At 32.7% G+C, this 13,386-nt stretch overlaps 1 protein-coding gene across 1 annotated transcript in view; it reads left to right on the top strand.

The window, feature by feature from the left end:
- LOC149137283 (uncharacterized) overlaps window positions 1-13,131 on the top strand; it is an 18,101-nt gene extending 4,970 nt beyond the window's left edge. The window contains exons 4-9 of the mRNA XM_089348043.1: window positions 1-273; window positions 4,755-4,862; window positions 6,803-6,909; window positions 8,186-8,693; window positions 10,640-10,781; window positions 12,908-13,131. The exon at window positions 1-273 is cut by the window's left edge and continues 37 nt beyond it. Coding sequence (XP_089204169.1) covers window positions 1-273; window positions 4,755-4,862; window positions 6,803-6,909; window positions 8,186-8,693; window positions 10,640-10,781; window positions 12,908-13,075 — 1,306 coding nt within the window. The 3' untranslated portion in view covers window positions 13,076-13,131. The remainder of the gene's footprint in view (window positions 274-4,754; window positions 4,863-6,802; window positions 6,910-8,185; window positions 8,694-10,639; window positions 10,782-12,907) is intronic.
- The last annotated feature ends 255 nt before the right edge of the window (window positions 13,132-13,386 follow it).

Below are 13,386 nucleotides of genomic sequence, written 5' to 3'. Positions count from 1 at the left end.
AACAGATTCTATCCGGACAGCAACAGTGATTGCAGATGAAATAACAGATTTAATGGTAGTTTCAAAAGCCTTATATGAGAGATCAGTGAAGGATGTCTTGACATGGGAATTTCAACAAAAGATTGCATTCATTTGTGCACATCCCTTGTTTTGGGGTTGGTCACACAAATACAGACATCAGCTAGCAATGGCAGTTTACAAAATTGTACTGAGTTATGATGAAATTCTTATTCGACAAAGAGAACCTGTGACTTGTATATACTTTGTATTAACGTATGTTATTTTCATTATTATTTATATGTGTATACTTTAGAGTAAAAGAGAGAGATTGTAGAAATGGTTCAAACTGTAGAATGACAGATCACAATAATTTTCAGTGTCTAGTTTTATTTTGTCTTAGTTCAAGGCTCAAATTCTGCAAGGACAGCTGGTTACTTGAATCCATATAATGTGACTTAAGTATATACAGGGGTTGGACAAAATAAAGGAAACACCTAGCATTATAGCATCATAATTTTGAAATATCTATAAAACCATCAAAAGCTTGTTTATTTTTATGTTTTTTGATTCATTATTAGTGTTGCTTAATGTTTTGCTAAAATTGCTGTTTCTTTTCAGATATCATCAGAAAAAAGTAATTAAAATTCGTTAAAATGAAAGATCTATCGGACTTTCAAAGAGGTCAAATTGTTGGCAGGCACTAGCGTAATGAAAACAGCTGAAATATTTGGTGTATCAAGAAGTACTGTCTCGAAAGTAATGACAACCTTTGAGAAAAAGGGGAAAACCTCCTCATTGAAACAAAACTCTGGAAGAAAACCAAAACTTTCAGATAGGGACCGTCGGACTCTTACGCGAATTGTTAGAAAAGATCACAAAAGTACAGCTCCCAAAATTACTGCAGAGCTTAATGACCACCTCAAGAACCCAGTTTCCACAAAAACTGTTCACCGGGAGCTGCACAAAGCCGGATTTCACGGGAGGGCTGCAATCAGAAAACCACTACTTTCAAAAACAAACATTGCAAAGCATCTAGAGTGGAGTAAAAACCTACAGAATTGGTCCCTAGAGCAGTGGAAGAATGTTATTTTCTGGGACGAGTTATCCTTTACCTTATTTTCGACGACCGGCTAAGTATACGTGTGGAGACAGCCAAAAGAAGCATTTAACCCAGACTGACTTCTTCCAACTGTTAAACATGGAGGAGGATCTGTGATGATCTGGGGGGGCTGTATCTTGGAAATCCACTGGCCCAATGGTTTTCCTTCATGGCAGAATTAATAGTCAAGACTATTTAAGCATTTTATCTCTTCAAATTCATCCTATGGTTGCAGAACTGTTTCCAGAGGGAAACACAATCTTTCAGGATGATAAATCACCAATTCACACAACTAAAGTTGTTACTGAATGGCATGAGGAACATTCTAGTGAAGTTGAACATCTTATCTGGACACCACAGTCCCCAGATCTCAACATTATTGAAGATTTATGGTGCATTTTAGAAAAACAAGGCATCGATATCCTCCATCATCATCACTACAAGAACTGAAGAATGGACAAAAATTCCTTTGGAAACAATTCATACCTAGTAGAATTCAAGATGTAGTTACTGCCAAAGGCGGTCCTACCCCATATTAAAATTAATTTGTTTGAAATTTTAAGGTGTTTCCATTATTTTGTCCAACCCCTGTGTATATATATATATATATATATATATATATATATATATATATGTATGTATGTATATATACATATATATAATATATATATATATATATATATATATATATATATATATATATATATATATATGTATGTATGTATATATACATACATACAGTGATGGGCACAGCTAAACAAAAAGTTAGCTTCACTAACCGCTAATCCACTAACTAAAAGGGTTAGCTTCGCAAATGCTAAACCACTAAACAGGTAAAAAAATTAGCAGAACCTAATGCTAAATGATAACCACTAACTTTTATCATATGAATTTAGTTTTGGTTTGGTTTTTGGGCTCTAAAACCCCACAAAAACAGACCTAGAAAGCTGAAATTTTCATGTTGTAGCTTAGACATAGAGCTTTCCAAAAAGGTATAGCATGCCAAGATCAGATGATAATCAATGTGTATGCAAATAATTAAATGAACAAATGAAATTAAACATTAACTTTTCAGTCAACATACACTTTATTTACTGTACAAAAAGCATTAAACAAATCAAAAAGGTATAGTATAGCATAGGTATCATGCCAAGATCAGATGATCAAGGTGTACGACTTCGGATGGGTCTTCTCCATCGCCTCAATGTGATGCTGGTTGCCCTTCATAAACATCAGCCTCTCAAAGTTGCCATCTGACAGGGTGGCTCTCTTGGCCCTCAAAATATCTTTGCCTATAGAGAATAGGCACTCAACTGCAGCACTGGATGGGATGGCAGTGTTATACTTGGCGAACAGGTCGATCAAGACCTGCTCACCCAAGCAACTTCAGTCAGGATCTCCTTCAAGATGGCCTCCAGCTAGGTCTTCACCAAGTTCTGCGCCTTGGATTTCAGTGACCTTAAACATAAATAAATATTGATAGATAAAATAAGTTAAATGATACAAGAATACAGAATGAAAAAGATTGTTCATTCCAACACAATAACAATTTCATTCAAATAAAATAAATAGTTTATATGGACTAAGCTTATGCAAACTTCATCAAGAGTGTAATCAAATAAGGTTTCCCTACTTAGAATCATATGAACTGACTAGCTCCAGCTCATATTTATCTCTTCGTAACTGAAAGTATTAGAGAATACATTTTATCATGCCAACTAAAATCTGTCATGACATTTCTCTGCAAAAAAAAAAAAAAAAATTATTTTGCTCATTTGAGGTCATTGTCAAGTATTAAAATAGTTTTTTCCACTCAAAAAAGCATTTACTTACTTCTTGTAATCCAGAAGTATGTAAGTACAGAAGAGAAACAGGAGAGTTTGTTAAGGTTCAATGCAGAAATTTCATACAATACAAACAAAAATCTGTTTTACTATTTTAAGAGAATTGTGTGGCAGGTGCAGCATACAATCCAGGCGAAAGATTTCTTTTCTACTTAAAAAAGAGTTGTATAGCAACTGTACTATTCCATATAGTGTGAAATTTGTTATCAGGTTTGAAGAGAATTGTGAATAGATGCAAAGAAAAATTAAAATTTTGAAATTTTAATTATATTGTGTGAATTCATCATCATCATCATCATCATCATCATCATCATCATCATCATCATCATCATCATCATCATCATTTAATGTCTGTTTTTCTATGTTGGCATGAATAGGATGGTTTGACAGGAGCTGGGAAGTCCAGGGGGCCACACCACTCTCAATCGTCTGTTCTGGTATGGTTTCTACAGCTGGATGCCCTTCCTAACACCAACCACTTTACAGAGTGTACTGGGTGCTTTTTATGTGGCACCAGCACCAATGTATTTTACGGAGCAACAGCACCAGAGCTTTTTACATGGCATCATTACCAATATCAATTCTGCTGTGGTGGACAGCAGTAAAAATTCTAATAGAGAAGGATACAGTGGCATACAGGCTTACCTCATTCAGAAACAGAAGAGGAATAATACTTTGATGGCATCTTCTCAGCAATTGGTTCAAGTTGGCAGAAGAATTTTATTTATGACAGATTCCCTAGATGACATCACATGTGCTACTTGCTCCCTGCTTTGTCTATGTCTTATTATTTACATGGAGTTAAAATTTGCCTGAACTATGAAACAGATAAGTCATATAGTTGCAACAACAAACCTGCAGTAATTGCTACACAACTAACAATAAATATCCATGCTACTTTATAGAATATTATTAACAGGAGAGAGAGTAAGAAAACAATCAGGTAGACAAACAGACAAATATATGATATAATGATTACATTTACAAATATATATATATATATTTATATATATATATATACATATATATATAATTGTTAAAGAGGACAACAAACGTTAAGGCAAGGCAAACATCTCGAGTCATATACATTATTATTATTAAAAAAATTCGAAGTCTTACAGCTGTTTCTGGAATATCCCAGAGTATGGGATATTCCCTCATCAGAGACAAATAGGGAAAATGAGAAGGGTATAGATTAATGAAATGACGACATAGAGGACAGGAGTAAAGGAATAAGGAGATAAAGGGAGAGAAGAAAAAAGAAACATAAAAGTTCACAGTTCAACTTTCTAATCTACTATTTTCTACTATTTAACTCTCTCATATCGTCTCTGATGATGAGATGTTTTCTATATCCATGAAACAGCTGTAAGACTACCTTTCACTTTATAAATGTCCTAGAAAGCTCTCACTGCCTTGGCTTTGTTGTCTCATTTTATTTAATATATACACTCTCACACATGACCTGCATTAGACTTCTCACTCATACTATTATCAAACCAGGAGTCTAACAGCGATCCTTCCATAGCACTTACATAGCCTTACCTGCCTTTTGAGTCTTCTGGATACCAAAATCTCCCATTATATATATATATATATATATATATATATATATAGAGAGAGAGAGAGAGAGAGAGAGAGAGAGATACATACATACCTACGTGCATACATGTGTGTGTGTGTGTGTGTGTGTGTGTGTGTGTATATATATATATATATATATATATATATATATATATATATATATATATATATATATGTATATACACTCTGTTATTATTTATAAATGGATGTTTATCATTCTCTTTTAGGGGACAAGTTGGAATATTTTACAATCCGAGGCTCCATGCTTTACAATATCCCCAGTTTATTCCATTTATGCAAAGCAATTTGACAACATCTACAGTGTCTTCAATACAGCAAGTATAGTATTTCTACATTTATACAACTATCTAGCAGATGACAAAATTGGTAGTGCATGTTTATAACTTTTGATTATGTCCCTTTACATTCTGAGTTCAAATTATGCCCACATAAACTTCGCCTTTCATTTTTCTCTTTTTGTGATCAATTACCAGTCAAGTACTAGGATTGATGTCATTGCTTATAATTTTGAAGGTAGTGCCCCAGTATGGCCATAGTCTATTGATAGGAAATGTCAGATGTCAATCTCTCCACCCTGAAGACGGCGGCCAGATTTACTAAAATGTTTATGTGCATCTGCTACTCATTGCACATTCTTGACTTTGTGCAAACTCCAGCTGCCAACATTATTATGTAATTCTGAGCCCCCAGAAATAGCTATGAAACCTGTAGTACCATACCTTCTCCCCTTAGTTTTCTGTGCCTTTGTATTCTGTGTAAATCTGCTCTGTTAATATATAACAGTCAAATATCAAGAGGGCTTACTAGAAATAGTTGACAACTTCAGTTCACTAGGTAACCTAATTAACAATGGAAGTGAGTCTTACAAAGCTATAAGAGTTATAGTAATGATGAAATAGAAAAAGTTCAGGGAGATATAGGAACCAAAGGGTTTCTCTCTATGAGTGAAGGGCATATTGCATGAAGCTTGTGTATGAAATGGAATACTGCATAGAAGTGAAATATAGGTATTAAATACAAATGATGTTTACAGGGTGGATAGATATTGCAGTGGATGTGTAATGTTAGCACACATGAACAACAGAGCACAAATGAACTGAAGAGATAAAAAGTTGGGTATCAGAAGTATCAACTGCAGTGTGCAAGAGAGAAGCTTGCACTGGCACAGATATGTGGAAAGGGCTGATTTTAGGATGCTGAACACATGAAGGAGATGACAAGTAACTACAGCAAATGGCAAAATACAGTTCTGGTGAAAACATTTCCAACTCATACAATTATGGGAAAATATACATAAAAGGATGATGATTCTCAGAAAAGCCTTGTGGACAGTGCTACAGGGAAATTTAATTCTATTCACACAGCCATTTTGATTTCTTACATTATATGTAATATGCATTTCTTACATTTCTTACATATTTGTAGGAGAGGTGAGTTAAGTGGTTCATGCTTAACCTCAACATTTGTACATCAAAATTTATAGAGAAATGGAAAGGAAGTGTACTAGGGATCTAGTTTGAATGTATGCAATTGAGTAAATTCTGAGGGTCTACAAAGACCATGAACACAACACTCACCCATGGAGTAAGCCATAAAATAAACACAGCCAATGACAGAGACCTGTAACATAGTTGGGAAATCAATTGAAAATAACATCTAAGGCATCTTCAAATCACGCTCAACCATCTTGAAGAACACATTGGACAATATAATTCTAAACACATTGTTTGAAATCAAGGCAAGAAATGTTTGTGACTGAAATGCCTGACTAGAATAGTTTAAGACATCTTGTGTCTTAAAATATCAGTTGTATTTCCATCTTCTCTGAATTTACCAATCCTTCAGATTTACTTTGCAATCTCAGTGAAGCATGCCAACTGATGTTTTTTTAGCCCTCTTATTAAATCCTGTTGTTCTATTTCACTTCAGCAAACTGAATGCTAAAATTATTTCTAAGTATATTTCCATAAGAAATCGTTTTCACAGTTACACAAGTTTTTGTACTACATTAATTCTAATAAATTTTGATATAATTGAATCAGTAATGATAATGAACTTATTGTATACAGTATTCAGGTAATACTGACAAGTACATTGACTAAAACAAGACCAAGACATGTAAACATGGATATAAACCAACACAAAATACTTTACCTTCAATTAGTATCCAAATTTATACTCATAATTGATAACTAAATGCAGTTCATTACCAAAATCATATAATTATATATGTGTGTGTTTGTTTGTTTAACAGTCAGCATGAAACTACAGACAATTTTAAGAATATTTCCAGATTGAAATCACGAAGACAAGCTTCTAAAACCATTCATTTGTGCAATCTTGGTATAAATGAAATAATTGGTAAATAATGAATTTTTTAAAATTCTATATATAGGCTGGATTGGCTGCAAGCAAATAGTTATATATTGTTTTAGGAAATGCATCACTTTCTAGGACCAATCAGTTCAAACAAAAAATTTTTTTGAATGTATCTTAAAAATAATTCTCAAGTACCTACTATTTTCTCTAATATGGTTAAATATTTATAACTTTTTAAGAGCATTAATTAATTTCAAAAATGCAAGTCATAGCATAAACATTCTTGTGGCAACTATTAGAAATTTTGTGCTAACACTATTTTCAAATTTTCAAAACTGTTTCTAGTCTCACAAACATCAATCACAGATTCCCAAACCCCTTGTTTGGATGACTTTGGAAATAAGGGAAAGATTTGATATAGACACATACAGATGACATATATACACAACATCACATTTCATCTATTTTTTTAAGTATTTTTTTTTACATGATATTCTTTGCATATTTCTACAAAACAGATTTCAATTTAAATTATTGTATGTTGTACTTTGGCAGAATCATTTTTCAAGTTGTATTAAATTGTATGCACCAGTATTAATGGAAAGTATCTTGTGATAACAGAAACTAACTAAGCAAAAAATTGAATAATTAACTTACCTGTGCTTGTGTTTCATAATAGAAAAATAATAAATATGCCATTGCCAAAATAGTTAAGAAATTTGCCTCATAGTCATGTGGTTTCTGGTTCAGTCCCACAATATAGCAATTTGAGTACATATCTTCTACTAGAGCTCTGTACTAATCGAAGCCTTTTAAGTTGATTTAGTAAATGGAAACTGAAAGAAGTACAACACATGCACATATGCATGCATGCGTGTGTGTGTGTGTGTGTTTGTGTGTGCACATGTGTGATTGAATGTGTGTATCAGTATTTGTGACATTGCTCACTGATTATAAACAAGGTCACCATCATATAATCAATATTGTTCGTCTACAATCTTCCATGAAAACATATCCAACCGTTTATGCTGAAGGACTAGGAAAAATATTAATATGTTTGGAAATGGGTGAGAGTTGGTGACAGAAACAGCATCCAGCCATAGAAAATTTCACTTGACCCATTCAAGCACAGAAATGTGGATGTTAAAACAATGGTGATGGTGTTGGTGGTGGTGTATGTGTGTGTTCAAATTAAAAATGTTGTTAACTAAACAAACTGAATGATAATTGTGTGTGAGTAAACATGAGAGAGATTGTAATTATATATATGCACAGGTATGTACATTCAGATTTCAGAATAGTTTCTATATGATTGCAGGTGATACAGAAGTGTTGCTGAAATTGGACACCAATCTACATACAGTAATTAGTTCAGAAAGGACAGAACTCATTGTTCTGGAAATGAAACATTTTGAACGCTTATTTGTACGTCATCATGTTGAAACAGTAGATTGCATGCGTAGACAATTGGATTTAAAACTTTGTTCAAGACTGTCCCTATTGACAGACTGTCAACAAAAAATACCCTTACTAGCATATCTACATAACAGATTAAAGCAGGATTTAGAGCAACCCCGAAAGTGCAGTAATCTTCAGGAATTCAGAAATACTACATTTAATTTCAAACTAGATATTTCACGATTGCAAACAAGACATTTATTACATAAACAACCATTAGCAAATATTTTCTTCCTTATACAACAAAAGAAGTTTCCTAAGAAAATTAAGACCAAAGTTCAGAAATGCTTATTTCCACAAATACCTATCAACAATCAAGTTTTTGAGAAGCCTTCTAATGATACATTAATATCTGGTAAGAAATCAAGGTAAGGTTTAACATATGCATGTATTGAAATAATTTTCTAATTGAAAAATATTTCAAAATTTATTTCATTTTCTATTTTCCCTACCCTTTGAACGGCAGAAAGTTCTCTTGTTCAACCCTTTTCAATCTTATCCCCACCTTTCTCTCTCTCTCTCTCTCTCTCTATATATATATATATATATATATATATATATATATATATATATATCTTTGTGCATACATACATACACATATGTATACGTAGATAGATAGATAGATAGATAGACAGACAGACAGACAGACAAACAGGCAGGCAGGCAGGCAGGCAGACAGACAGACATAAATAATTCATTAGTCTGTTTTTGCTATCACTCACAATACCATATCAAAGCACCATATAAATTTAGGAATTAACAAATGGACAGTGGTCTGTCATTATAAGTCAAATAATGGTATCACAGAAAACATGCTAAATATTATATTTTCACATAAAGAAATGATTCTGTAAAGAGGGCAGCAATTCTAAGCTTCTTTGATGTGCTAAATTCATTCATTAATACTTTTATGGCCTTCTGTACTAATAACAATGCCTTTATTTCTATTTCTTCTGAAAACTAATGAATCTAAGACATCTTTAGGCATACGACAAGAGGACACAATTGCACCTTCTCCATAATTGTAATGGATTATGTAATGCATACATATCTTCAAGAAGAAGAATGTATTGTCAAAAGAAGGTTATCTTGTAGATTTACTGCTGTAAAACTTCTTATATTATACTTTTTTTTATGATGCTGCAATTTTAAATAAGCTCTTGAGAACTGGGAAGTTTTGAAACTACATCTCTAGTAGCAGGACTAAAAAGCAATGATTCAAACTCCCAAGTGATAGTTGTTAATGATTTTAGTCACACAGTCATCCATACTATCTTAGGAGCTCAACTTTCTGCTGTTATAGGTATTGTATTATGTGGCGTGGAAGGTAGCAGAAATGCTCTTCATAACTGGCATTGTAGTGAGGCTTGGACAATGAGTGAAATATTAACAGATAAAGTGATGCTAAACATCTCTTTTTGGACTGAGAGTTAATTTTCTACAAAGAATAATAAGTTAATGGTTAATAGCAAGAATGCAGATTATCTCAAGTGATATCATTTTAGGTCCAAAATAATAATTTTATTGGACATGGTTTTGAAGATACCAAATACAATCACTAGTCACTCTTTCTATCCACAAAAATTAGACTACAGGGCATTATTATGTTAGAGGTGTTATGAATAAGGCATACATTTTACAAGATTATGACAATCTGGGTAGATACTATACTAGATTTAATGAACCTGATAATCCTGCCACAGATAAGGACCAATAACAAAAACAGATTGGCCAGTGCTGAGTGAATAACATATTAGTTTGTGAACTACCATTTATAGTCAGAAACTGCAGAAACCCAAACCATAGAAATCTTTTGCAAAAGATGAGTTTAACTTGCAATACTGTAGCACGCTAGCCATACAGAGGTACTGATTTTACAAGCTAACAAGAAATCATTGATATAGTTGCTCAACCTGCAAGAAATAGAAGCCAAATATCCCTCATATCACATCCTATTGTCATAAAGATATACAAGATGATCATGATAGGAATATATTTGATCTTATACTTACCAGAATCAGGGCTGACCTGGGCTAAACAACATCAACACTAACAACAGTATACTAAAAACCAAAACTGAGATCAAATAGTAAAGCATGCCATAGTTAAGTAAATATTTTTCATTAGATTAAGATCTAGTATATTCACAAGATACTTTATTGACGCACTCAGTTGTCTCTGAATGATGTAATCTTTTAGTGCATATTCTGTTGTTGTTTTATTGTCATACTAAAAGTGATCATTGATGAGTATAATAATAGTTTCCATTCATTTTATAAAGATCTAACATTATCTTCTCTACATTCCAAAACAGTAATAACAATTCAACAGAAGATTGTTATTCGAGCATTTCTACTAGTTTACAAGATTTAGAACAATGTATAAGAAACTGGTTGAAGGAAGCCAATCCCCAAAAAATAGGTACATTACCTCCTCTTCATCGCATTTCTCTTGAGGTGAGTAACCTAAGAATTATTGATTCAATGTGTATGATGAATGTCTGAAGATACTATTAGTAATGGAAATGGTAGGGCTGAAGAAATGATGAGTGAATAGTATTCCAGAAGGTTCTTTTACCTCACAAGATTTAAATCCAGATAATAAAGGAATGAAACTAAACACTGAAATATATTTAATCCACTGTTGAGCTGTTTCTGACAACTTAACCATCTAAAAACTCTTATTTATTAAAAGGCTTCTCACATCGCTAAAGAATGAATCTTTAAGTTTACATGTTCTCATTCTCTAGTACTAACACCTATCATGAATCATTGAGTGAGCCTCTAGGTGGTTAATGGCAATAGTAGTCAAATCTGTCTCAAATAACATCTTACTATCATGAGAAAAAAGGACACACTGAATACAATGCTAGATATAGGAAAAAGACTAGAGATAATGGCTGGAATACCTTTGACTATAGGTTTGCTTGACCAGGGATGGCTTGCAGTTAAACAGCATAACAACTACCCATTCCATTGATATTTCCTTTTTTCAAGCCTCATTTAGTGAAAGCAGTAACTAAGAAGTGTCAATACTTTCCTAAACCTTTAACAAATGAGTTTTACAATGATAATATATTACTTAAAATAGAACAGTACACAAAACACATGCACAACTAAAGTACCACGAATTCCATAAATGATATGATTATGTTCGTTTTTGTACATACTGGATTATACAATGAATTTTATATTACTGGGATACATTACATTTCTCTTAGCTAAGGAAGACATCCATTTGGTAGTAAAAGTCTGTGTGAGGAGTATATGGTGATATAATATGCTGAAAATAGAGCCAGCTATGGTTGTTGGCTTCAGTCCCACTCTGACCAATTATTGAAGGCTCTGATCATTCCATTATTTGTCCAGAAACAGTGCACCTATAACTATATAACCCAATGTGTTCTTATTTTTAAAACTATATAGGGTGTGACAAGGGAGATTTGCCCACTACTTTTAGCATGTCAAGTAACCATGTAGAGGTTCCTTGTCACAGTTATTTGAGCCAATGTCCAAGGCTCAATATAAAATAGATTAATAGTGGACATGTTGGCCTGAGGTTAAGTATTGAAATGACTTTCTGCTTCCTTTTGACATCCATATGAGTTTGAGTTACTTTTGAAATATAAAATCATGTAACTATGCTCCTTCTGCTTATAGAGGTTAGCTTTATTCATCTAGTATACCTATTTATAGCTACATAGAATGTGCTAATGATATGCATCTTGGTCAAGGCCATAAAACAGTGTTGATAATAGGATGGATGTTAACTGTCAATTCTTTGGCCAGTGTTAAATTTGATAAAAATTAAATAGAGAACTTCAGTAGTTTAGTATTCTTGCTCCTAAATCTTATTCTAAATGTTCCCCTCACTTCAAGAGAAGTCTTTCGTGTAGTTGTTTGTCCTAGCTTCTTTTCTCAATGTTCTTACATCAGCTAAGCTATTAGGTTATATATGTTGACAATAAAAACACTAAGATTTGACAGAGTTCCCAAATATCTTATTTACCACAACATTGTACTTACATATGCATATTCAATAAATTGATATTATGTAAGTGATACAGGGCATATGAATCATTGCATATACTGAATATTTGTTTTGACATTACTAGTTAAAGCCTGTGAATAGAAGAGAAAGATAAGTGAGTTAATAGATGGGAAAAACAACTGACTTGTGCAAATCCTGAAGTTGCCAGAATAAGTGCGAGAAGAGAGATTGTCATACAAAGGAAAAGCAACACAACCATATAAAACTGGGATAGCTCTGCACTAAGTTGAATTTTCTCACCTTTAGATAATCATTGGCCCAGAAGGTTCTAGAATTAATTTGCTGAGAAAACTTGGTCAATAAATCAGCTCATGCTGGTTATTCAAACCATATTTACATAGGTACTAATATCTTTTATGGCAGATCTTTCCCTTTTATGGAAATATTTTAGGTTGTGATTCTAGAGTGGGAAAATCTGAGAACTATAATTTGAATCTCAGCTAGGTTCTTACTTCAAATTCTTCATAAAAATTGACACAAGAATCAATCATTTAATAATGCTGATGTTTATTTGAATGATTTAAATTTACAGACTTTACAAAAACAACCCAAACCAGGTTATAAGTTGTTGGTTCATCAAAACATACATTTAGATTTGGACTTAAGAGATGAAAGCAGTGATAACGATGAAGATGAAATGAATATCAACAGTGAAAAACTTGAGAAATGGAAATTTCTGTTAACCAATTTCAGCAATTAAATAAATATTACAAGTATAACACCATGTTAGCTGTTTTGTTCATCATCAACCGTGTGAGTAGCATGTTAAATTTGTATGTTACACTTTGACTCTTGAAAAATTATTCAAAAAGACTAGAAAAGGTACACATAAATTTAAAAACTTTATTTAAAGAAAAACAACTTGAAGCTTCAGATAAAGTTTATATAAAGAATAAACTCTAGTTTATAATATCTAACAGTAATTTTTCTTGGCTGTTTAGATGTCTAAATCTGAAAGCCTAAATGTGTGTATGTGTATGTGCTATAGATATAATGAATGTAAGCAAAATA

Source organism: Octopus bimaculoides, chromosome 2, assembly GCF_046866305.1.
Source record: "Octopus bimaculoides isolate indiv1 chromosome 2, ASM4686630v1, whole genome shotgun sequence".
In the NCBI taxonomy this organism is placed as follows: domain Eukaryota; kingdom Metazoa; phylum Mollusca; class Cephalopoda; order Octopoda; family Octopodidae; genus Octopus; species Octopus bimaculoides.
Note: the sequence above shows the minus strand (reverse complement) of the source record. Positions and strands in the feature narration are given on the sequence as shown.